General features: G+C 41.3%; 1 protein-coding gene across 1 annotated transcript in view; it reads right to left on the bottom strand.

Annotated features, from left to right (window-relative positions):
* Positions 1-27,943, bottom strand: part of LOC113907884 (protoheme IX farnesyltransferase, mitochondrial) — a 126,846-nt gene that overhangs the window by 33,730 nt on the left and 65,173 nt on the right. The window contains exon 5 of the mRNA XM_027567593.1: positions 6,034-6,104. Coding sequence (XP_027423394.1) covers positions 6,034-6,104 — 71 coding nt within the window. The remainder of the gene's footprint in view (positions 1-6,033; positions 6,105-27,943) is intronic.

Below are 27,943 nucleotides of genomic sequence, written 5' to 3'. Positions count from 1 at the left end.
CTCGTAGCTTTTTTGTAGACCATTTGAATTTTCCGTGTAAACCGTCACATTGTCCGTGAATGAAGAGTTCATTTCTTCCTTTCCAAAACACAGGCCTGTTGTTTCTTTTTCTTGTCTTGCACTGCTGAAGAGCCCCAGCACAACGCAGACCACGGTCCGATCCCTACAGAACAGACTTCACAATTTGGTGTGGCAGGCACGTTTTCTCAGCCTCCTTCCCGGCTCTGCTTCCTCACCATGCTCCTTCAAATCCTTCCGTCTGAGTCTGGCCAAGTCATTTATTCCTTTATATCCTTAATCCTCAAACACATTATTTTGCCCTCCCTTGCACCTTTGCTCCTCATGCTCAGTCTTGCCTGGTATGACCTTTGCTCTATTCTCCACCTATGCTATCCAAAGTCGGTTCGTCTGTCAAGGTCTACCGCCCACCCCCACCCTCATGCTCACACTTTCTCCTCACTGATTGCTCACGCCTGTCCCAATGGCTTCCTCATCCCCTTGACGCTGTGTGCCAAGTACCCCTGTCTCAGAGGCTTCGCTTCTGTGTTTCCCTCGCGTGGCAGGTCATTTCTACGTCTCTAACGTCTGTCCATCCGTCCGTCCATCGGTGCACCCATCCCTCATTAAGCATCGGCGATCTGCCAGGTGTGATGGCCGGAATGCAGGCTCCGTGACGTGAGGGATTCTGTCTGCTTTGTTCCCTCTGGTATCGTGGCATTAAAAATAGGGTGAGAGGGCAGACTCCAGAGTGCTTCTGCGGGCTGGAAAGACACAGTCTGGCCCACAGTCGGATGAAGGGGGCGGGACGGAAAGTCTGGAGTGACTTATGGGTGCCTGATTTTGGAATGTGAATGAACAAAAAAGCCAGTGTGGGAGAGGAAGTGATGTACTGGGATGTGTACTTCCGGAAGCTGAGATGCCTCCGGAGGCACCCCAAAAGAGACTTTCAGAGGGTCTCTGCCCAGAAAAGCGGTCTGGCCCGGAGGTACAGACAGTGTAGAGTGCAGTGTCTGCAGAGAAAGAATGAGATCAGAAGGAGGCTAGCGACCTCCAATGAAGGTGCGGCCAGGGGAGGCAGGAATGGAAAGAACTCAAAAAAGAACAGGCTGGGTCAGCTTTTGCTCATCCTCTGGTTCTCAGCATCAAGACCTCACCCCTCCGCTAAGTCCACCCTGGACCTCCGCGGTCTGGGTCAGGTTCTCCTCTTTGTGCTGCCACATCACCCGGCATGTCCCTTCTGCCGTGCTGACCGTTACACCTCTGGCGTCCGGTGCGGGGCCTGACTGGCAGGTGCATCTGGAGATACATCTGCAGAGTGAACTGTACTTCTGACGGCGACAATTCGTATCCTTACGCCACAGGCCTGTCACCTCCTCCATGCTATCCTAAGAGAATGGAGAGCCTGTCATCCACCTCTTAGTAACCCTGGCAACTGGCACACTCCTCTACTGTGACGACCTTCTCTTACAAGCTGCCGCTGGATGGTCACACAAACACACCTGCCACGTTCTGAGTTCTCTCCCTTTCCACGTGTTTTGCTTCTTTCTCCCTAACCCTAGAAACTAACCTAAATTTCTTTTTTATGTTATTGCCTGATAAGTATTGGAATATTTACATTTTAAAGCAAATTTTGGAAACAGGTGAAATTTCTACAAATAACTCCTTTTTTTTTTCTCTTGAGTTTTAAACCTTCTTCCCAACAATGCACATGTATTTGCATGATTTTATGGATCTTGTTACCTGTACGGCGATGGCATGAGATGAACAAGTCTGGAACCGCGATCCCTCCAGGAGGGAGAGGTGGTAGAGAAAGGTTAATTCAGTGACTTGCCCAAGCTTCGGGTCTGTTAGGTAACATTTTTCACTAGACCCTGACTACCATATGAAGAACATCTGAAGACTGAAATGCCTTCTATTATACAGATTTTTTTAAAAATTGCTGGTTAACTTTCTCTAGTCACCAAGTTAAAACTGGATCACACTGGGTCTGACTTTCAAGAAGATAAACTTCTCTTGACATTTACCTTCATTACGTAACTTGTGGATTTGACTCCTTAGGTGAGGTGACTTGCCCCTCAATGTGAGTTCCTGACATGTGACATGAATTCTACGCTCTATTCTCTGCCAGAGAATCAAAAGGGAGCTCTAAGCCCAACTCCTCCTGACAAGTCATTCAGAACCGTGACATTTTTGCCAGAAATGTCCAAACCAGTTAGCGGACCTTATTTATCTTCTCTAATTTATAAGCAAATGTAAAGACAGCAAGTGTCATCTTTAAAAAGCTATTTAGAAGGGTATGTGTCATGGTGTGTATCTACAAACTGATTTAGACACAACATACTTTCCATTTGTGTGCTTTTTTTTTTCCTCCCCTAGTCAGAAAAAAAAGCAATTGGAATTTATAGGAAATATAGACTTAAAAATAAGGGACTTCTGTGAACATCAGAGCCATCCCCACCATCCCTTTATATCAGGTGGCACAGAGTCATCATCCAGCCTGGACATTATTGAGAGTGGGACGCCATCAGTAATTCTGGCGTAAAGCAGGACTGTCCTGGGCAAACGGGACAAATGGCCACTCCACCGCTAGCCCACTTTACAATTGTGTCACGTGGCAGAGGACATTCCCCACACTGCTTGACACACGAGACTGGCACCTTTCTCCTCTCTCTTTCACGGTCTCAGTTTAACCCTGGGATCAGGGGCCCCGAGTGGCAGGATCGGTTTAGCGTCTGACTCTGGTTTTGACTCAGGCTGTGATCTCAGGGTTGTGGGATCGAGCCCCGCGTCAGGCTCCATGCTCAGCGCAGAGTTTGCTGTTGATTCTCTGTCTCCCTCTTCCTCTGCCCCTCCTCTCTCTCTCAAATAAATAAATAAACCTTTAATCCCTGGATCAAGCTGAATCCACTAGAGATAGTCCTTAGGCCAATATGTCTGACCATGAGCTTCTTCCTCCCCACTTGCTTCAAGGAGATTCACTCTAAGCGGTTCTCACAGCAGGAGCCGTTCTTTGGTATTTTCCCCTGGCTTGTGCTGAGAGATGCCTTAGAAAATGATTTGCTTCCTCCACGGAAGTCACAGAGAACATTCTTCTAAGATCATCACCAAGTGTCCCATCTTATTTTTTAAAGAATGGAGAGGCAGAAGTTCGGTCTCCCTAGAGTGGGGTTTTCTTCTGATGGACAAAGAGACTTTTGGAGACAGTTATGTGTAGTTGCTATGGACTCAGGGCAGGGAGTCCAATGGAGGAGGCCAAATTTTGGTTCTCCCACTTCTTTGTAATACACACAATGCTTACCCTTACGATGGAGCTGTAATTTCACAGGGAATGCAGAATGAAATCCACAGTTCAACCTTATTAACGAGGTGAACTGGAGAAGCTTTCCTGGTTCTTACCATTTATCGCATATTCTATTTTCTATAACCCTGACTTTCTTTACACATCTCTCTGCTTTGCTGAAATACAGCCTTATGGGGCGCCTGGGTGGCTCAGTTGGTTGAGTGACTGCCTTCGGCTCGGGTCGTGGTCCTGGGGTCCCGGGATCAAGTCCCACATCGGGCTCCCTGCTCGGCAGGGAGTCTGCTTCTCCCTCTGACCCTCTTCCCTCTCGTGCTCTCTCTCATTCTCTCTCTCTCTCTCTCTCTCAAATAAATAAATAAATAATCTTAAAAAAAAATAAAATACAGTCTTACGATACCTCTAATCCTCTCTGGAATAAAGACTAAATTAAACAAGCAAAAAAGCACTATTTCTGGGTCAGCTCCACAAAGCTTTCAGTGCCCACCCACCCTGCCACGTTTTTCTGGAAGAAACGACGAAAAGTTCAGAGAATGGCAGCCACATGTGTGCACAACTGTACCGATTTCCCAGGTTCTCAAAAAAACCCAAAAAACCAGAACTAGTCCAGGCATATGTTTCTTTCCTTAAGTATATTTCTTTAACTCCTTAGAATATAATTTTATTTACTTCGGTAAAAATTTTCAAAATAATTAATCACCTAAAAAAATAAATGCGCTCTCTCTCTCTCCCTCTCTCTCTATATATAATCCCCTCCCCCCCATAAATATTCATAGTATTTCATTAGAATGGAGAGGTGCCAAGCTAGGTACAAGACGGAAACAGCTATCATCAGCAAAGACGTCCAAGGACTTCCTTCCCAGACCTGTCAATAATGTCAGCAACTTACACTTCACACGCCAAACTGCAAAGTCTATGAAGTGGGATAGATTCAATAAGGCAGATCAGCCTAAGTCAAATGGGGCAGTAAATGCCAAATCGAGAATTTCAAAATAAACTGGCTGGGCTTTGCACTTAAATGCCCAATAGCCATTGTGAATGTCAGAACCACCAAAGCTGAGAAATTAATGCTAATGGGTGGTCTATAAGACTTTCTACTATACCCCCCCATGGCCACCCAGTTATAAAATATCTGTGTAGTACTTAATCATTCACCAGGTTATAATAAACCCTACGTGGCGAGATATAAAGTCTTCAGTTTTAAAACTATGATTCTTAGGGCAAGATTTCTTCTGCCCCAGACTCAAGGAACAGCTCCTTGCATCTGTTTAATAAAATACATCCCAGCTCTTCACATAAGTTGGAGTCCTTTTTTCAGCCCTAACATTTGCCCTTTTAGAGGCTACTTTAGGTAGCAATTAAGGTTTATTAGCATAGATGAGATTCTGCCCTCGTCATCTTGCAAACAAAAGATTAAAGTACCGGTTTAACAAGACTAATGATTGTGCGGCAGCCTCTTTCCTGTAAAGGATGGGCATTGCCCGATGCCAACCACAAGGTCATGTGCGCCTCTCCCTGGATGCACTGGTCGGCTTGGCGTTCCTGGGTGCAGAAGGTGACCACACTGGGCAGAGTAAGATGAGATAGGAGGACGATGGCAGGCCTTTATCTGATCATTAGATGCCTAAGGGCTACTTGCTGGTCGGTTTTCGGGGTTGCGGGGGGTGTGATTTTCCTGTAGGAAGGCGTAAGGACTTCCCAGTGATCTCACGAGAGGCACGGGCAGCTTCTAGCTTTTGAGTTGGGTGACGAGGAGTTTGTATTTGCTCTTCTAGAACAACTCCACCCAGATAAAAGTACTTCTGACACTTTAAATAAAAACAGCAGATGGTTTATTTGTATCTCAAAAAAGGAAATCGAGTATCAGTGGATATGGGATATCTGTTCTTATATGTTTTCATTACTCTTTGCAATATAATGGTATTTTAAAGAACTGAACGGCTCCAAACAGCTAATATTAAAAATCATTTTTACATAGACTTCCGACTGTATCTCCATTTGTTCCCTTTATGGTTTTACTGAATATGTGTGATTACTTGATCCAAAGTTACCCCAATACATTTTAAGCTCCATCAGGGCACTGCCTGGAAATAGGAGAGGATTCACTGATTTAGAATCGTCAGTAAAACCATTTGGTTCTTTTTATTCTTCTTGGCTTATGATATCCACTGGATTTGAAAAAAAAATTTTTTTTAAATGCCAGTTTCAAGGTCTCCAGGAAGTAAAATGTTTAATTATTAACCATTAGTGATATTAAAATATTTATATGCCTTTTAGTTCTACTTAATTCAATTTGGTAGAAAGGAGAGTAATGGGGGTAGTGCTTTACTCGGCAGATAACAGCATTATCAGTTTGTCTGAAAAACTAAGGCTTCAGACAGATCTTTCTTTGGAGACCCTATATGGATTTGTCTGAAATCATTTGTGTTAATGGAATGTTTTCATCCTCAGCCACTACCAATGAAACAAGTCCGTGTTTCAAAATGGAATTTCATAAAGAAATCCATTGCATGAGTTACTCCCACAACAGAACAGCAAATCTTAGATCCGTTTTAAGTGCTCTGTAGTACATTTTGGGGAGAGTTTAAAAGTACTGTGCATCCAAATCAACGTGTCCCTTTGGGAGGGTGTTATTTTCACCTCACAACTCAAGGCAAAAGGCTGGGACATGATTCAGGATAAACAAGCAAAGGAATGTTCTAGAAGGTGAAAGAGACTTCTATTCATGATTTTACCTGATTTGTCCACGAACGAGAGGTCTGTTCTTTGTCCTATTCATGTTTGAATCAAACGGCACCTCAAAAAACTGCAAAAAGATTGAAAAAAAGACAGAAGACGTTAATATAACATAAAACAATCTTTTCTGCTTCAGTTCTATACTTTTATCCACAGTAAATGTCATTTTAATTTTGATTGTATGAACTCATACTCTGGTCACTCAACAGAGGAAAATTCTCTGGGAGAGACATATTTAAAAATTATATGCAAAAGGGGCGCCTGAGTGGCTCAGTCAGTTAAGCATCTCATCTGCCTTCGGCTCAGGTCATGATCCCAGAGTCCTGGGATTGGGCTCCCTGCTCAGTGGGGAGTCTGCGTCTCCCTCTGCCCCTCGCCCCACTCATGCTCTGTCTCTCAAATAAATAAATAAATAAAATCTTTAAAAAAATTATAAGCATTAATTGTCTAGAATATGCGCGGTTCCACTTTGATCCACTCTGAAAACCACAGTTAAACACACAGTTGCTTCCTTCAGAGGAAGTTAATTGTTGCGGGTGTAAAGCTTTCATGCTCTAGACGATTTCAGAACCTTGCACACCCCGCCAAGCCTGTGAATCAACCAGGGAAATGGGCCACTAAAGTCAAGAACCAGGGCTGAGGGATTAGGACCCACAATGAAACTACACAGCCAACAAGGGAACGACCGTGACTAGTGTAACCACCTCTCTCTGCCTGGGGCAGCTCCCCCTTTACCCCTGTGATCCCAGCATCATTAACAGCAACCCTTCTCGCTCTCAAAAGGATCCCAATCTGGACGACACACTGGTATGGTCACCCTAACAATGAGGTACTGGATCTGCTCTCCAGAAATTCATACTCTAGGGGTGCCTGGGTTGCTCAGTCATTAAGCGACTGCCTTCGGCTCAGGTCATGGTCCCAGGGTCCTGGGATCGAGCCCCGCATCGGGCTCCCTGCTCAGTGGGAAGCCTGCTTCTCCCTCTCCCACTCCCCCTGCTTGTGTTCCCTCTCTCGCTGTCTCTCTCTCTCTCCATCAAAATAAATAAATAAAATCTTTAAAAAAAAAAAGAAATTCATACTCTAATGTAGGGGTTGGCAAGCTCATGTCCCACCTGCACCTGCTCCTGGTACAGCTCACAAGACAATACGTTTTTGGTTTTTTTTTTTTTACATTTTTTTTAATGACTGGAAAAATAAATCCAAAGGAGAAGAATATTCTGTGACATGTGAAAATTATCCGAGAGTCAGATTTCAGTGTCCATTAGCAGAGTTGCGTTGGAACTCACCCACACTCGCTGTCACATCGTGCTATGATTGGCCCTCACACCCGAGGCTGGGTTGGGTAGTTGCAACAGAGACAGTATGGCCCACAAAACCTAAAATATTTACTCTCTGGCCCTTAACTGAAAAGGGTTTGCTGACCTTTAATCTAACGGAAAGACCAGGATACAGATGATTATAATAATGTGCACAGCACAGTGAAAAGGAGATGTGCTAAAATGGGCTCTGAAGTAGCCGGGAGGCAGGCAGGGCAAACATCCTTCCAGCACTCCTAAACAGACTTCAAGACTCTGCAGGAGTCAGATGCTTTAAGGGGACTGGAAGGCAGAAAAGCGCAGTCTAGACCCAAGGGGAAACATACACAAAGAAAGGCACGGGAGGCAGAAACTTCATGATACGCTCGAGTAGCTAGAAAGAGTTCAGGATAGCACAGAGGTTAAAGGTTCACCCAAGGTTGGGCGCCTGGGTGGCTCAGTTGGTTCAGCAACTGCCTTTGGCTCAGGTCATGATCCTGGAGTCCCTGGGTCGAGTCCCACATCAGACTCCCTGCTCGGCAGGGAGTCTGCTTCTCCCTCTGACCCTCTTCCCTCTCGTGCTCTCTCTCATTCTCTCTCTCTCAAATAAATAAATAAAATCTTAAAAAAAAAAAAGGTCCACCTAGGCTTTGCAGTGAGAGATGAGGGTTACATTTCAGCTTTACCAACAACTAGTGGCTATGTGACACTGCCTGAAAAGCCCATTTCCTCATCTGTAAAATGAGGGTTAATAACATGCAACTTGCAAGGTTAATGTGAGGATCAGTAAGATACTGATATACAGCATTATGCTTGGCATGGACCAAGTGCTTAATAATGACACATTTAACTACCATTACCATCGGTGTCGCTGCATGGCTGGAAAGGAAGCTCCAGAGGTAGGTGAAGAGCCAGATCGTGGCGAGCTTCACGTGCCACACTAACATGTAGGAGATGCATTTTGGGCAGATCACTGTGACTGCCACTTGGAGGATGGTTTTGGCTGTTAATGGCCTGGGTGACAGACGGTGAAGGCCTAACAAGGCTGTGGCAATGGAGATGGAGAGAAATCAACATCCTGCTTTACCCTCTAGCCCAACAGCCTTTTATTTTTATTTTCTAATTTTTTTAAAGATCTTATCTATTTATTTGAGAGAGAGAGAGCACATGTGGGAGGCAGAGGCAAAAGGAGATGGAGAGGGAGAAGCAGGCTCCCCACTGAGTGGAGAGCCCCACGTGGGGCTCGATCCCAGGACCCCGAGATCACGACCGGAGCAGAAGGCAGAGGCTTAACCGACTGAACCACACAGGCGCCCCCCCCAACAGCCTTTTAAAGTGTACACCGTTTCACCAAGGGGACTTGCCACTTTACATTCCTACTAGCAGTATCTAGGAGCTCCACGTCCAGACCCTTCTGGAACTCAGTTTTGGGTCATCTCCGGTGCCAAGAACTACAATCGTCTGAGGTGCTTGCCAAAGACAAAGGGAATATGGAATGGGTGGTAGAAAAAGGTAGTTATAAATACCAGCTGTGGTCCTGTGACCCAGGGCAGACACAAGGAATCTGAATACTTTTATTTTCATATAATCATATTCATATATATAAACCAAAGTGTTTATTCCTCTCTCCCATTCTCCTACCACTGAATGTATGCTAATAGTATTTCATCTTGTGTCTCAGAATTTAGGCTGCATAACATCCAGGGGGACTGTGACCCAGCTTGAAGAGAGAGGAACATCACCCAGACGCAGAGAGGACTAGTCAATTTTGGATTAGTGAATGTTGGGTTGAGGGATCATTTCATCCTGTTCGGCGTAAACACAATTTTGCTATCGCCTTCTTTGGAAGCTAAGTTTGATCGAAACGTGTGTCCGAGTGCCAAGCTGACAAGGGGTGAACCATGACGGCTGTTGGGTTTATGCTGCATCAGTTCAGTTAACCAGGAACCAGCCTGCCCCCCCCCCCCCCCCCCCCCCCACCCCCCCCCCCCCCCCCCCCCCCCCCCCCCCCCCCCCCCCCGCCATTCCTGCACAACTGGATGTTCTGGAGAGCCACAGAGCTGGCATGGGATTTGGAAGGTGGAACTGAAGTCTCACACTCCATAGCTGAGGGTCTGCTGGCTGCCCTGGTGGCCTGGAGGGGCACCGCAGCTGTAACTTCTCCAGCTCCTACCAGCTCCTTGGGCTGAAGACAGTCCCTGAGCTCGTCCACCTCTCATTCATACCGGGCCAAGGCTGTATGTCGTTCCACGGAGAAATGCACCCACTCTTTGGGAAGGTACCTTCATCATCCAAGTTGCGGGCTTGGAAGCAGCAAGACACAGACACGTGTTCTCGTTTGTTCCGATGAGTTTCAGCTCAGCCTTGCAGATCTCAGGTGGCTCCCCCCACCCCGCCCCTACTCTCCTCTCTGACAGTCCTGCTTACCTTGGCCCAGCAGCTTTCCAGACAGCCTCACTCCCGGTACCACATCGGCTTAATACCCCATAATACAGCCCTTACATCACTCACGGTGGTTCTGGCCTTCTGATCAAACCCCAGTACAGTCGTCTTCTCTGTTCCTCTCAACAGTGCCGCTATTTAGAAGTATTTAACTTTTCAATATGCTCATCTTATCTGGAGTTCTGAGTGACAAGCTTCCTGAGACACGTGCATCTATAATTCTTAATGTTTAAAGAGAGCTATGCAAATAGGCACAAGTAATTTATTCAATGAAGCATCAGGACAAATGAATACGTACATCTGTAGATTGTATCACATTCATTTTACAATGATTTATAAGTGTTAAAGAATTCTTTGTCCCCCAAAGTCTCTATTCTTTATTGAACTAGTTCAAGTTACATGTAATTAAAATGTTCTGTCTGTTTAAATTCCCTCCCTACCCCAACATTCAAACACATTCTATAGGTATTTGAAATAATCTTTCCTTCATAACCTATTAATTTAATTTCACAGGAGTAATGAGGATTCCAATTACAAACCATGTTATTCAAACGCTGGTAAGGTGTTATTTAACCTAACACCAGAAACTCTTATATAAATAAATATTTTGGCAGTTCTCAAGTCTTAGTTCAGGAACCGAATGAGTGATTTCATCTGAACGAAGAAGGGATACTAGCTTGTCGACGTTCCTGGCACGCCAGCCATCCAAAGATGGGAACTGGGGTCTAGAACGAACGAGAACGTGCAATCCAACTGCAGGTACCAGAACTTGGCAGGAGCGTCTGACTTCCATGAAGGCTTACATTTAGCAGGACGACCAACTTCTGGGTAGAAAGACCATGCTAACCACGCGAACCAAGACCGATGGTTCATTTCAGTGAGCGCTCGACAATCCTTCCTAGCCCCAAGGGACCAGAGCTCAGTATGCCACTTGATTCCGTTTTCCATGCATTTTCTACAAGGCTTTTCAGTTAGGTTTACTGTTTCCATTTAGTTTTTTAAAGCACATTTCCAAAACATACAGTGTAGGATAGTTAGATGAGATATTTAAAGACTTTAGAACCTCCAGCTGGCTTAATATACTCACATTTCATTCCTGTGCTTTATAATAAGTTTTTCATAATGTTCTTATCATTTCGCTTGGCTCCAACTACTTCTGAACAGTGAAGTGAAACTCTTGCAACTTGTGTTAAAACCAAATACATGCAGCACTGCTAGCCCTTAGAATATATTGTTCTGCCCCCTTTTCCATAGACCCTGACTACGTCGAATACCGGTAGAAGTAAAATATACCATAGTGAACACAATCTGGACAGCAGCTCAGGCCACACTGGTTCTCTCAGGGGCCAGGCTTCTACCTGACCTGCCTTTGGAAGGCTCTGCTCATTGGATCTCAAATGGCCGTATAACCCAGCATCCGTACCTGGGCACAGTGATTGGCTGACTGAGCGGGTATCTGATTTGAACTGGGCCACTGAGAATCTTTCCTCGGATTTTACAAACCAAAGCCCAGGAAAAGACGTCCTCCCTTCTCTTAGGTTGTCTGTGGCCATGGACTAGGATAAAGGGAGGTGGAGAAGAGACCCAAGAGGGATCCTGGGGTCAAGTTACCTCTGGCCCTTCACAGTTTCCCATCAACCCTGCACGGGACTGCACCTCTGGCCTCCAATGGCCTAATACATGAAGACTGGAAAATATTTCAAATGTAGAGCAATGTATTACACAGAAGGGAATAATACTTCGCTTTTTCCTTCAGAAAACAACTTACTTTCCATTTATGCTCATTTTCAAAAACAAGTTTTTCAGTCTCCTTCCTCGTAAAAATCCAGCAGTCTTTTGGAATTCTTTTCATTTTAGACTTTTTCCTTGGTACTCAGCTGCCCTACCTCACCATCTTCCTTCCAATCAGTCATATACTCCCTCCTGCTTCTTCTCCAGAGATCCTATGTTCTGTTTTACCCCGAGGGCCCCTGGGGCAGCTAATGGTAGAAACATAACTCATAGTGGCACAAAGAGAAATAGAGCTTTCTCTCTGACAACATGCTTTTAGGAATGACTAGAATTCGGGGCGCCTGGGTGGCTCAGATGGTTAAGCATCTGCCTTTGGCTCAAGTCATGATCCCAGGGTCCTGGGATGGGGCCCCGCGTTGGGCTCCCTGCTCAGTGGGGAGTCTGCTTATCCCTCTCCCTCTGCCATTCCCTTTGCTTGTGCTCTCTGGCTCTCTCTCTCTGTCAAATAAATAAAATAAATAAAGTCTTAAAAAAACAAAAAGGAATGACTAGATTCTGTGTCAAATGTGCCACCATGATTCTGGCTCTTTCCATCTCTTAAATGTGCTTGGCATATTCCTGCTTGCAGGCCCTTTCCATGGGGCAGCCAACACAGCACTGGCAGCCTTAGACTCCCACGATCCTGGCAACCCAGGCAGAAAGCTGATTTCCTGATAGCTCTAAAAGAAAGGTCCAGAACCATCCTCATGGCTCGGGGTGGAGGAGACTATCCTATGAGCAGGGGAGGGGTATTGGTGGAGAGACACCACAATGCAGTATCTCCTTAAGCTGCAAATGTTATCTTCTCTATAGGAAAGGCAAATTCTATTACCAAAAGAAAGTAGGAAGATGTTAGGCAGACGGAAGCAGTGAAATTATTTATCACTCACGGTAAAACTAACGACCCCAAATCACTTTGTTTCACACGTCACACTTAGAAAGTAACTTGCCTACGACAGAAAAGGTATTCCTAGTTTAAGCATCTGAAAGGCCCTAATCAATATATTGTAATATGTAATAATTTATATTAATCTGTGTCTTATAATCAGTTTGGGGATCAATTTAATAGTTCTATTTAATACTATGGTAAATGGATCGTTGTTTTTTTCCCCATACTCACATGCTGAAGATACGGGACACGCTCACACCAATGGATAAATATTTATTAGATGCCTATTATGAGTTATCATACCATGCTTTCATATTAGTAATTATTATGACTCCAAAGAGATGATGCTCAGATATAAAATATACCTATTAATCTTCACAGATAATGTGTACTTACGATACTACCAAATTTCACGAGTGAAAATGACACAGATACCACGAGTGGATAGAAATACAACCCGCCCCACGTGAGGAACTTCCCTGTTCTTACTCTGATTAATTAAACCCTGTGCAAAAAGTAGATGTGTTCTAGAAATGACTGGAAGTCAGGCTCAGAAAATATTGACCTTGATAACAAGGTGCAACTTTTTCTTTCCCTATGTCGAGTCACGACAGCAACATTCTTCTCGAGACTCAATTGAGAAACAAACAGGCGAACCTTGTCGGGAGGTTTGTTTTTCCATCTGTCTTGTCAAAGCTGTCAACAAGTGTTTGTCATTCCAATATGGCTCACAGCTTCCAAGGTCCAAGATAATGTCTCAATCAATCTCAGACCAAGTTAAAAGGGATGCTGAAAAAAAATAAAGCACAGGGAGAGGCCCCTTATCCAGCAGGATTCCACAGGCCATTACTTTTGGCTTACAAATCAGCTAAGACCCCCAGTCAGCCATCCTCTTTGGCTGTTACCGATGCTCTGCCAGACCTAGAATAAACAAGTAAAGCAAGGTTCCTTGTTCCCATGGATTTTTCCTCATGGGGCATCTGCAGCAAGCAGTGTATATGTGCTCCGGTATTCCTCAGAAGTGGCTTTTCACCCCAGGTGGTGACGGGGGCAACGTGCTCCTATAAACATGTGACTCAAGCCATCTATCTCTTACTAAGCTGTATGTGAAGGCCTCACTCTTAAAGGAAAATAACAGAAAGGCCTAAAAGGTTACCCGGCACTTAGGAGAGACCCAAAGTACCACATCCTGTAAGTAACAAAACTCAGAACGTCTCATCAATTTTAACCAGCTTCAAAAACGGTATAGTAGGTCACCCCTTCCCCTGCCTGAGAGACCTCGATCTGTAACACTGCTTTCTGAAAAAACGTGGAAGGAAAATACATCAAAATATTTACAAGATTTGTCTCTGGGTAGAAAGATACAGGGTGATTTATTATCCTTTACCCTTCTGTATTTTACAATTGTCTATAAAGACCATGTGTTTTCTACTTCAGAAAAAAAAGATAAAAATTCTGCATCAATGATAAGAAATACATTATCTGGACAGACCCTCTTTAGGTTAACTAATAAAGAATTTCTGAACTGATGTAGCGTAAAACCCACACTTATGGAGCCTTAGCCAATTAGAACCCCCCCCCCCCACCAAAGAATCACAGGAGGACAAAATGTTGATTCTGAGCATTTCTCAAGTACACCCATTTCCCTCCACGTGGGCTCAGAGCCTCTCCCGGAATTCCGGCCCCCACTTCTTGTCCCCTAGGTTACAACAGCCTCCTAACCACTTCCTGGTCCCAGTAGGGAGCCCCGGGACCAATTTTTCACGCAGGGGCCAAAGTGATCTTTCCAGATACAAGCCGGCCTGCAGGGGCTGCCACTGGCCATGACTTTGCGCTCCCTGCTCAGCCCTCGGAGCCACCTGTCCACCCGCGCTGGAGTGCAGGCCACCAGCTCCTCTCTCATCCCCGCCTGCGTGCTCAGCAGGCCCCAGGCTGCCTCTGCCACCGCCCCAGGGCTTGCTGCATTGCCCCGCAGTTGGCTTTTCTCCAAGTGGGTGCTGTGGAGTCTGGGGGTGCGCTGGAAAGCCCACCCTCCCCACTGCAAGTTCATGACCCCTGGTTTCACACGGCTCTTTCGTGCCCGGGCTGGCCCGCACGACCTCTCCCGCCAACTTGGCCTGTGCCTCTCCACAAGGAGGTTCCACGTCTGGCCGCTCTCGGACATCCCTTCATCCACACATGACATCTAACAAGACACTGTTGTTTTGCGCTCTCACCCCTGTGGACACAGGCGTGGACACACGTGGCCTCCTCTTCCACCCAGGCTGGCGATCCTGGTCCCTCCCACCTCCCAGGAAAGCTGTCCCATCAACTAACCCTTTTCTCTAGGGCATATTCAGCTTGCAGCGTTTGGCTGGATTACCCCCATCTGTACCTAAACATGTTTAATTTCCCCCCAGCCCCACATACACCCTGATGTCACTACCTCACTCTAGCACAAGGTTAGCACCTGGAAGGGTGAGACAATGGTCTCTTCCTAGTGTTCGTGAAGTCTGGAGCCCACATCTGAGCCAGCGTGGTCAGTAGCAGGGGGTGTCCAGGGTGAGGTTAAGAGCCCTCCCAAACCTCCAAATAAGCTCCAAGGAATTTCTGCTCTAACAGCTGCCAAGGACTGTAATCCCATCTTTGCCAAAAACCATTTTTAAAATAGTTTATTCTGAAGGCCAGTTGTGAAAAACAACAAATAAATGCACTAAAGCCCACTAAAGGCTACTGATATGAACAGAGATTGCAAAATTAAACAAAGACACACACACACACACACACACACACACACTTTTTTAAACTAGGGCTTAAAAGACGAGAAACTCTTTCCTCAACTAGTGTTATATACTTCATCCTACCCTAATATGGACACAAGGCTATCAGATTAATAAATCCTCGTGGATCCCTCCACAGCCGTAAAACAAAATAGGCGTGCTTACCGACAACATGAACAGTGATAAAATAATATGACAAGAGCCTGACCTCGGAAGCAGCCCCCTCAAATACAACAAAGAGTTTAAATGCCTCTCTTAAAAAAAAAAAAAAAAAGAAAAAAATGAGGACACGACCATTTTTAAAAGGCAAGAAATAAGCAAAATCATCTTTTCTAGGACTCCACGGCAGGAGAAGGGTAGGATACTCAGGAAAGGAAAGGTTATACCGCACGTTGAGCAATAAAACTGGCAAGTCTACAGCAGCTCAGATGCGGCTGTAATGTACATCTGGTCACAATGGGGCGAGGGGCTAGAGAAATCATTAAGCAATCTGAGAACTCCCCAACAAAGAAACTGTAAAATTCTGAACTATAAAGCAAAGGAAACACACTTAATCCCTCAGGAGTTGCAGTATGTATTTCAACTGGGTTATCCCTTCCCTCCTAAGGACACAGCAATACACCAGAACCTGGAGTGATACAATATCTCCACTGTACGCATGTGGGCACAAAGCCAGTTTGCTCCAGCAACTCCTGGCACCTGTTGGTTTAATCATCGCATTGCTCTGCACAGCACAGAGAAAGGGAAGGGGGGAGCAAAAGGCAGGCAGCCGGGCGGGGGCGGGGGGGTGGTGGTGGCGAGGAATGGGAAAAAAATACATGTCCTGTTCATTCTGCCTATCGGAGAATATATACCTTTGAAAACACAGTTAACACGTTCTTTCTGTAAATTTTCAGTTAACATGTTGAAAGCTTAACACATTTCTTCTAAGATTACAGTTTATTTTTGAACTTCCGAGACTGTGCGACTGAAAAGGGAAAGGGTTTGGTTTGTTAGGAGACACCAACTTTCTTAGCAAATGTTATCTTAGCAAAGTGACTTGAGACCTCTCCTTTCCATGACCCTCCCTGCTCCTTCCACCTCTGAGAGTCTGTGATGGGGGAACACTTAAAATGGATTTCAACTTTAGCAAAATTCCTCTGCCGCCTATTTCCCCCATGATCCTAGAATATTCTTACCGATTCACTACAATTAGTTCAAAATAACTTCCTAAAAATCTTCATGTTTAAAGCAAGTGTAATATAAAATGTGCTTCTTTTATGAATTTCAGTTAAAAAAACTGTATGGTGAATTAAAACAATGACTATAATGTCAAAATAATAAATAAAGGATAAGAGAAATAACACTTGCATCAAAGGATAAAAATAGCAATTAAATACATCGGGACATTTTCAAAGGGGGCTTAAAGAAAGTGTTAGACGGCAGTCACTAAGTGACATGCTTCTGACAGATTTTATAATTGTTCCTGTTCCTATATTCCCACTGTTTTCCCTTCTGCCTGATTTACTGGAAATGCCTTAATTCTGAGTCTGATATGTTCAGAATGTACGTCCAAGTGCAGAGCCGGACCATCCACACGGCAGAGGAGGGTCTAGCATCCCTCTGCTGAAAGCCATGAAATGGCTGAAAATTCCTCTGGTAGGGCCAGACATTTGTCACACACAGTGCACAGGACATTGGGTAATATCCCAGAACCCTCAAAAGTTTAAGTATGTGGCTTCTGTCCTGAAAAGCCAAACAACAACCCGTAATGCACCATAAGCATGGTCACTGTGTTCTGAGAAGTGTCTATGCGCATGCACCACCTTCCAGAATGATCTGAAAATAACAAAGAGGTCAATCCACATACAAAATATTTCCAGTCCTCCTCCGATTGGGGCCAAACTGGTAAAAATGTTTACTTTTCTAAGACATGTGGCTAAAAATTCCTACTTACTAGGAGTTAGTAAAAAAGAAAAGGTACAGGAAGGTTCAGAGATTCGTTTGAGTTCTTCAAGGGCAACTTCCTTTAAAAGTTCTCATTTAATGAATTAAAAATGACATAAAAAGAACTTAAATATTTCTAACTTTTCTGCCACGTATCAGTTGGACCCCAGAAAGCAGGCAGCGTTTTAAAATGCCTATGAATTACAGTCACTGATATGACTATGAATTTATTAATAAGATTATACAGCTAGATAAGTGGCATTTGGTCATCAAATCCCAATATTTAAAAATTATAATAGATGTAATAATGGTGTATGGTGAGAGACGGTAACTACAGTTATCGTGGTGAACATAGCTTAACATACAGAATTGTTGAATCACTAGGTTGTACACCTGAAACTAATATAACACCCTATGTCAACTATACTTCAATATAAAAAATTAAGCACTTTTAAAAATAAAGAATTACAACAGATTACATGCCTGTATAGCTCCTGTCTGCATTACAGTTTTCTGTCTCAGAGGCAATTTTTAGAATATTAGGAATACACACACACGATTTTCTATGTTCACACAACTACCTGTGTAAAGTAGCAATCTAATTTTCTGACAAATATGAGTTAAAGGGAGAGTGTTAATGTCTTAAAGAAATAATTCCAAGCAAAAAACGTTTTAGTTTCAGTGACTACATTTCTTTTGAGTTTCTTCTTAAATACACTAGTGGGAGGGCAGGTTTCCTAAGAGATGCCCGTCCTCCCTTTCTTACTCTTGGTTAAGGGGAGACAAAAGGAAGCCCTAGATGGGCCCCATACTAGCAACAATGATAGTAAAATAACAACGGATGAAAAGCTGGCTCTAGACTAAATTTTAAACAATATCATGTTTTACAGATGAAGCATTTTAAAACTTAATTGAGGGCATTTCTAATGAGAGATGTCACTTTAGAAATGTCAAATGGCCCACAGTTCTCAATGTAATGCAATCTTTTTTTTTTTAAGATTTTTTTTTTATTTATTTGACAGACAGAGACAGTGAGGGAGGGAACTCCAGCAGGGGGAATGAGAGAGGGAGAAGCAGGCTTCCTGCTGAGCAGGGAGCCCGATGCAGGGCTGGATCCCAGGGCCCTGGGATCATGACCTGAGCCGAAGGCAGACACTTAACAACTGAGCCACCCAGGCACCCCAATTTAATGCAATACTATATTTAAGAAAAAATCTTCCAGATCACATACTGCTTCCCTTAAGGGAGGCAGAGAAATTCTCAATTCTATGTGCCAGGATAAAATGTTAAGTAACAACAACCAGGATTGCTCCCACAAAATCCACAGCAAATAAAAGGTAAACAGACCCCTTATAATTAAATCTGTAATGATATAAAACCATGCTAGATAATAAATGTCTTTATAAGAAAATAGTCTGCAATGCCAAATTATCTAACCATTACTCCATTTAGCTTAGCCTATCCAGATGCCAGTGACTTTTATTCCATAGTAAGAACAGACTTAAAATACCCCCACTTTCTTATAAAAGGTAGGCTTTACAGGTGTGATACAAATTAGTAAGACAAGCCACATTGGGGAGTTGGGACTTTGTCAACTGATCTTTAACAGATAGATAAATTAGCACTATAACTTATAATCAGGTTTGAAAAATTCTAGATAATATCCATGTGTGAGTTTTCAAAAGAATGTATGAGGAACAGCAATAAAGCAGAATATAGTTTAAATCAATTATTTTTTCAAGATGTTAAGTTAAATATATTTGAGATATCATTTCCTTCATCATTTATCATAATGTGATGACTTAAAATTAATTCTATTAAAAGTTTTCTTTTAAAGAAAATACCACCGCAAGCGAAGGTTTTGAAAGCTGTGGGACCAAGAAACCAGATCTAATGCTGCAATTAAATGAAGAACAGGCTCACTGAGGATTACTGACCACATATATTACACATTTAATAATCTAAATTCTGTATGGTCTCATAACAGGTCAATGAGATTACTCTTAATATAAAAGGCTTAAAATTAAAAATAAAAACATAAGCAGTAATATGAAAACGAGACTACATTATTTTAGTATCACTTATAAATGAAAAGGGAAAATGTTCTTTATAAAGGCCATGTGGAACTCTACATTTAATGATTGATAATTCACTCTAAATTTAATTATAAATTAATGGTTTAATTTATAGTTTACAATTTGTTTCAGAGTGGTGGGTCTATCGTTTTTTGTTCTCTTTCCAAAGTTTTCTTTTATAATAAAAAAGGAGAGAAATAATAAACACAAAGACTAAATTACACTGATACATGTGGCTACATTCTTTAAAAAAGGATTTGCACATGGTTTGGGAATATTTTAAAGCATTAAATGTCACATTTCCCAAACCACAAAAAATCTTTTAGGTTTTCCAAAAACACATTAGAAATGTAAAATGTTCACCATAAATGCTTTGGAAGGGGAGTCTGAGGGTGGAAGGTCCTTACAAAGATCACAGGTCAAAGAAACTTCTGGAAGAAGCTCCTTTTATAAAAGGTTTCTTCACTTTTAGGAACGCTTTTCCAAAATGATATTTCCCAGAGCCTGATTTGTTTATGCGCAGCTGCAGCTTGCTAAATCCACGTTTCTCAGAATATTTGTTTTACGTTTATTATTACTGCAGCATGCTCTAGTTTGTTCAAGAACTTACATTCAGGCCGTGATCCAGTAAATGTTACGAGCTGAAACCATTTTTGATACTAAGTAGTGGAGGTAACAAAGAGATCCTCCCTGGTTTCACATGTGCACATCTGTAGCTTTTCCACTTTGAGTTGTGAAGGCAATGAACAAAACGTGTAAGTTTGCAATCACTACACCCTTTAATAGCCGAGAAATCCCACTGGCTCATTTAGGCATAAAAAATGTAACTGGGCTATTTCATTTGAAACTTTCTTATGTAACTTCCATTATAAAATTATAAAACCTTTTATTTTGATCAGCTTTCTGCTGGAAAAAACGGTGCACTTTCACAGCTATGGATGTAGTGATGCAGGAAATGGATTTTGTACGGGGTAACCGACAAGTCTGTTATGAACAAATAATGGACAGATCCCGGTGAATATTGTGAGCGTTCGTTAAAATGCCCGTAAAATGTCTCTCATGATAACCATTCACAGCTTTATCAAAGCAGGTGAAAATCTATGGTTAGTTTATAATCGAATGAATATAACAGACAAGCAAAATACAGAGCACCAATGGGACATGCCTTTTTTATGCTGATAAGGCTACAGCAATGCACTGATTTGTTTCTTAAATCAGGAACCATGTACTCCTATTAGTTTTTATGTACTGAGGGTTGACTGTTCCCAAGCCTGTGTGAAGTGTTCTGTACATTAACCACTATCTCGGTTAATCCTCACCACATTTCTGGTAGTTATGTAGTACCGTTATCAGCATTTGAAGGATGAGGGAAAGTAAAGTAATTAACCTAGGTCGTAAGGTTTGGGTTCGAACCCAGACAGTCTGACTCCAGGGTCCCTGTGTTTAATCACTACCCTATGAACCATACAGCATTTATGCTTGAGCAAGAGCCAAGGGCCAGCATGCGACTGTAAAGCAGTGCGAGATACAGACCCCGGCTCCAGCTCACAGCCTAGCTCAGGAGATAGGATACTTATGTATGATATAATAATAGGCAGTACGATAGGATTCACAGAAATGCAGATAATATCGGCCAGTAATGAGTTTGGCGGAAGGACAGGTTAGGATTCTCAACACTAGTACATCCAAAATTTGGCCCACCAGGCACTGGGGTACAAGGCAACTGAGAACTCGGGGCAAAAGTCTATGTTTACTTATGTATTTGGCTAGCACCCAAGACCTGGTCGGGCTGACCTTCACAAATAATTCAAAGAACTCCAGTCTCGCCACCGATACAGCAGTCAGCTTGAGGAGGATCACGGTGAGAGCGTGTTTCAAATGACTTTATTCTTTTCAAAGAGAACCACTGGTATGTGTACAGGCGGTGGAATCACTTATAAATTATTAGACAGAATTCCAATATCCAACAGCACGGGCTTAGTTAATGTAAATTTTGCCTGTTCCATATAATGGCACAATTGACAGAGCTTTAAAAATTTTTTCAAAGCAAATCATATTTAGTGACCTAGGAAGTTCATGACTTGGTATGAAAAGAAGAAGTCAGATTATGGCATGTCCTATATATAGTACACCGATTTGTGGGTGTGTACTGAAAAAAGTTAGACAAGAGCTATAAACCAACATAGTATTACTGAGTGATGTTATTTCCTCTGCAAGGAAACTCTATTCCTGTGTCTCCTTTAATGATCATCTCTTTAAGAATAATAGTTGAAAGAACAGGAATCAGAGTATTGAGATTTACTTTATTTTAATGTGGAAAGATTGCTAGGTTGTAGAAGTATGTTGAAATATATTGAATTGCCTCTGCCATTCAAGAACATTCTGGAATTAAAGATCTCTGATAGAATTACAAAAAGCAAGCCAACAAACCAACAAAACAGAAAATAGGCAATTTGTTGAAGGACATGTCAATTAGTTTAGACTTACAAATTGCACTTAAACCTGAAAATAGCAATGATTTCCTAATTTGGAAGAGATTTCCCCCACCAGAATGTTAGGACTCAAATCCTCCCTTCCTTTTGACACCCAATATAGTAGACGTTCCACTCCGCCTTAATGCTATTTATTTATCCTCCCTTCATTATTTATCATTTTGCTGTGACGTATTTTAGAAAGTTCTTACGTTCTCACATAAGCATTCTAACTGTGCTGTTTTAATACTACCCATCCAATTTTCTGTATTAAAACACTAAATATGTAATAACTTGCACAGGGAGAATTATTTTTAATCTCTTCATCTCTGCTCACTGTTTTAAAAAGAGGTGTAAATATTTACTTTCTTTCACTTAGGATACATTGATTTCCAAAAGGAGAATCGTGGGGTAAAAAAGTACAAATATTTTTGGATCTACCACTCAGACATATACATACACATATCACACATAGACTGTTAAAATCTAATATTTTTTATTTTTTTCATTTACCACACATCAACTTCTTGTGTCATTAAAAAGTATTTGGAAATGTGATTTTTAAGACATTGTAGAGCATTCCATTATCTGGAAAAAACACAGTTTACTTTAACCGAACCCATTTTTGAATGTTGAAATTCTGTCGAGTATATTTGTAATATAAAGTATTTGCATCGGTAGCTTATTGAGAAAAAAATCCTAGAAATGTTAAGTGCTGGGTTGAAGGGAATTGGCATTTTTAAGAATTTTAAACTATGCTTCCCAGATTTCCCTCTAGAAAAACGGCCCCAATTTACACTATGACCAGCAGTGAGGAGGCCCGCCTTGCAACATCCTCCCAAGCTGCGGGTAGAACAATTTGAGATCAAGAACAACCCAAGAACCTCTTTACGCATGTAATGGCTCATGCCCTTATAGAGCCTCGGAGAGCCTTCTTACTGATTTAAAAACGAAAGCCTGGGATGCCTGGGTGGCTCAGTTGGTTAAGTGTCTGCCTTCTGCTCAGGTCATGACCCCAGGGTCCTGGGATGGAGCCCCAGAGCCCCACATCGGGCTCCTTGCTCAGCCTGCTTCTCCCTCTGCCTGCAGCTTCCCCTGCTTGTGCTCCCTCTCTCTCTCTCTGACAAATAAATAAATATTTTTTTTAAAAAGCAAAAACCACAAATAAATAAAATCTTTAAAAAAAAAAGCAAAAACCAAAGTTCTTAGGACAACTGAAGTAAACGTGAAGTTCAGATGATTTTAAATGAAAAATATAAACACACAAATGAAAAGATTTCAACAGAGAATGTACACTAAACCCTACAACTTCGCTTCACGGACCATCTTTAGGTTGATAAAATGCTGATTGTTAAAACACAGCCATCAGCACATGCAAAGATCTGTATGAACAGACTACAATCGTACACATCCCTGTCCCCTTTCACTATCCTTACTTCCTAACACCATCAGTCAAACGGGAGCTCTTGTTCTGCTAACCTCATAAATAAGATGATTAAAAAAAAAAAAACTAGCAGGAAAATGTAAGAGATTCACTATAAGTTCTGATGTGTCCGTATTGGGAAAACAAGTAAATATGGTATCTAAATAACCAACGTCTCAACTGTGCTGTATGGCAAGAAATTTCCTAAAACATCAGTATGTCACAGCCAAGCCGAACGGAGGGGGCTACCCAAACCAGAAATGAATGGAAGCAAATGAAGAGAAGGTATTTATAATTACCTAGCTTTTGAGAAACCCTTCTCTCAAACCCTATTCTTCAAAAGTTGAGTGAGCAAGTCACACCTCATTTTTCCGTCCTCTCTGGGAAGTAAAATGTTGCGTACAGATGAATTTTCTAGAGTCATGAAGTGATTTTCTGCTTTGAATAGCTACGTTTATAAAATTAAAATCAGTTTTTGATGGAAATGTTTCTAAAACTTCTCCCCGTTCTGAACTTTCAAAACAATTTACTGAGCATCACTTCACCTGGTTTCCAGGGACGCAGGATGCCCGCCTTCATGTGACACTGCTCTAACTCCTAAGCTTTTTAAAATAAATCACCTTTAGTTTTTCTTTGTTTTGGCGTTTGCTACTGTTTCCTTCCTCTCTACCTTCATCTCTAATCCCTAATTTATTGCTTTCAATTATTTCTGTCATTACTTTACAATAAAATAAAAAAGGCTTGATGGAAAAATAACACAACCATCCTAACTTGATTAAATGCAATTATAGAAGGTGGTGCTTTTAGGACATCTCTCTGTCTCTATCCCTAGCTCTCTTCTTTACTGTACAAATACCTTTGCATTTCCCAAGTTCTTGGCCATAGGCTTGAAAAAAGATTTCAGCTGGAGGGCAGAGGTGTTACCGAGCTGTAACACTAATCTACAAATTCCAGTAAGTAAGGAGACTATGAAAAACAGTAATTCCATATTTGAACAAAAATCTAGAAAATAAAAATGATGTTCTTTATACACAGGGAAAAACTGAAACATTCTACTGCCTCTACAGTAGAATGCTAGATTATCTAAGGAAGCGTTTTTTAGAGTGTAGTTCGGGGGGGCCACCTGCACCAAAACCCTCTGTGGTGCTTAATTATAAATGCAGATCCCTAGGCCCCACCCAGAAGTTCTAGAGAGCAGAGTGGAGATGGGGAGCCTGCATTTTCAGTGACCCAGGTGATTCTTTACAGACAGTAAAATTTGAGAACTAATAATCTAATATATCTAAAATCAGTGATGTGTTTGCTAAATCAACCTTAACATATTTTCATTCCCAACAAAAATGGCTGCATTCGTTCCAAAGAAATTTTGTCATTGTGATATTGGTTAATTACCAAAAATTACTGAGATTTCAACTCTAATATAGCCTATAGATGATTCTGATTTAAAAAATCCAAACAAAATCTGCCAACAGACCAATTAACTATACTGTACAGGAAAGCAAAGAGCATTCCGTAGAGAATTTCATTAAGATTCACCTATTCAAAAATGAACGGCTTTATCGTATGAATCTTTGTGCCCCCAAAGTAATAAGAGAAATCTTATTATGTATTTATTAGGTTAACTTTAAAGATAATTTTTATGTGTATGGTTATGCACTGCTATCCTTTATTCAGAACAAAAGAAAAATAATGATGCTGTGCTTTGGCCATGTGGATAGACGTAAAAAGCCTTTTAACACATGAGGAAAAGTCAATATCCGGGGTATGTATTTGCTAGAGTTCCACAGAAGTTCCCACGGGGGAAACCGTGGGTAGGAACACGGGCTCTCTCACTTCTTACAACTGCACGCCCATCTATGATGATCTCAAAATAAAGAGTCCAATTTAAGAAACCACCCACAATGTTTAATTTACTCATGTCTAGTCAAAGAACTACTACTCTGGAAGGCATACTTTCCGCTGGTAAGTTGAATGGCACTGCTTTCTTAATAAGCTAGTTGATTTCAAAATCCTCTCCGAGAGTGTACTATGCCACACATATTCTTTGGGAACAGGTCTGATCTCCTTTTTATGGGCTCGCTACCCCTTTTCGGAGGTGAAAACATCTGTATCCCACATACAGAACAAAATTAGGCATCTTACAGAGTGATTCCGTGCTGAAACACTATCTGACAAAGGAGGGTGCTTTTCACCTTCCAGGACGAACGACCATTAAGGTAGTTCTAAGACCCGGTTAATTTTTTTCCAGAAAACAAACATTTTCTAACATAGAAGTTATTTACTGAAGCAAATGGAGACGGTAACTTTATGTTTTATCTCCTTTGTAGTCTTTAAGAGGACATTAACAAGCATGTAAGTATTTCCATCAATAATATTCCTAAAGGTCGGAGTGTCAGGGGCAACTCAGTGAAACACGAAAAACCATACTCTTTAAAGATCTATATGTAATGGATTTTGGAAAATCACTGCTTTTTCCTTCAGGAACTAACATTTGTTGAGTGTGAAGACATTATGGAGTCTATATCATGAAGCCTTTAATCACAAGTAACTGAAGGATTATTATTAATATTTATGGTGTCAAAAGGAATCCCTTAATACCAAAACAAAGAACTAAAAAGAAGTCAGAAACACAGACCCAAAGAAACATTAGGGACACCAGAGTTCCTCTCCATAAAACACAAGTCACTCAGTATCTCTGCTACTGAACGTATTTTACAAAAACAAAAGATTTCTATATGGTAAGATAGTCTCACTTATGCCAACTCAGGCTAACACTTCACTAATTAAGGTTACACTGGAACTAATGAAAAATTTGAATGGGAGACTTTTTTTTTTTAAAGGATGTTTCCTTAATTTCAATTATGATAAAAATTTCATGAATTTAGGGGCACCTGGGTGGCTCAGTCGTTAAGCGTCTGCCTTCGGCTCAGGTCATGATCCCAGGGTCCTGGGATCGAGCCCGCATCGGGCTCCCTGCTCAGAGGGAAGCCTGCTTCTCCCTCTCCCACTCCCCCTGCTTGTGTTCCTACTCTTGCTGTCTCTCTGTCAAATAAATAAATAAAATCTTTTCAAAAATTTCTTGAATTTAAATTTTATTAATTAGTCATTTTTCTCATCATCCATATTAAAATCAGGATGAACTGATCTCCATTTAGGAAACTCTTTCTCTATAGTATCATTTCACAGTTTTTACAATATTTCGTGCTGATAGTGATAGTGATGGCAGGCATTTGAAATGCTTGATAATCAAATGTTTAAGTATCTTCAAGTATCTTTTGTCAAGTACTTTATGTCACACATTGCGTATAATTACAAATCATGTTTGTTAATTCAGTTAGTTACACTATTAGCTACAATTGGGTATACAAAAATAGACACAATACCCACACTCAAAGACTACTCCTAACAGTAAGAAACTCTTCAAGGACTTTGATTTTAATTTGAAAAACAACAATATTGGATTTCTTCAGAAACAGTTCACAATTTGAACCTTTCACAAATCGTTAGTAGATTAACGGATAACCAGAGGCTCCCTCAAAGCTTCCTTTAGTGTATGAGTCACAAAAGTATTTTATTAACAATTCCCTTGTTTAGATGTAAAAACACATTTTAAAATACTGTAATTATTTTTAAAAACACATTCAACAATTACATTTTGATTTTTTGTTTTCATGAAGATTACCAAAAGTACCTGGAGCCCAATCTAACTAAATGAATACAAAGCTTAATTACTACGATACAAAGTTTTAAAACAGCATTTCTAATAAAAAACTGTTGACTAAACAGCTTATTTTTAATAAATTTGATGGAAATCCCGGGGAATTTTATAAAATCTACATTAACCCCATCTTTTCCTGGTTCCTTTGTAAAGAACTTGACAAACACCACACATCATCTCTATAAATAAGCTACCAAAGTTATATTACAAATTTTTAACTTAAAACTTTCAACAAAACCCTCAAAATTGATTTATACTGGTTCATTTAGGAATTAAATAAACCTAAAATGAACTACACTTATAAAAATAATGGTTAAAGTTCTAATCACACAATTCGTTCAACGTGATTAGATTATTAAATTTCTATAGTAACAATGCATACTTCTTCTCTAATACTACCTAAGAATTTCTTATGCAATGATTTAACATCAGCATAAACGCAGGAAAAACTCAAAATAACCAGGACTTTAAGCAACAGATTTCTCTTCCTCCTTCTCAAATAATTTAATGGGTTAGGAGGTTAACCTCCATATACATACTACTGAAAATTTAACAATTTATAAACAAATAGTCCGCAATAGGTCTGTATATTTGTCAGACTAAAAAAAAAAAAAAAATATGTAAAATGGTATTTTTTAAGATTAGGGGAAAACTATGGATAGAAAATGTTTAAACACAAACTATTAGGCCACACACTGCTGCAACTATTCACTAAAATGCTAATAAACTCAAAGTGAGAGAAAGCAGAGAATCAAAGGAAAGAGTATTTAGTAATATAATAAGGATCATACCTCTGTGTTGTATAAATTGATCCATCAGTTGTTTTGCTTCAGATGAAGCTTTCTTAGGCAATAGATTTGAGCATCTACACTTACCCTCCTTCAGCATTTAAAAATAACAAAATTACAGAACTTGGTTTCATATACGCATCCCGGGCACAAGCGATCGCACAGCTGTGGAGATCTACGTCTCAAATATCAAAAATTCCTGATATAATAAAATGGTGTAAACTTAAACCAGCCATTTCTAATCCAATTACTTTATCTCCTCACCTCATCTGCAATGATTTCATGATGTTTGGAAAAGAATGATGGTGGCATTTTGTTCGTGATTAAATTCTAATGTAGAACGTAGGAATATA

This window comes from Zalophus californianus, chromosome 16 (assembly GCF_009762305.2).
Source record: "Zalophus californianus isolate mZalCal1 chromosome 16, mZalCal1.pri.v2, whole genome shotgun sequence".
In the NCBI taxonomy this organism is placed as follows: domain Eukaryota; kingdom Metazoa; phylum Chordata; class Mammalia; order Carnivora; family Otariidae; genus Zalophus; species Zalophus californianus.
The sequence above is the reverse complement of the archived record's forward strand: the minus strand, read 5'-3'. Positions and strand labels throughout refer to the sequence as shown.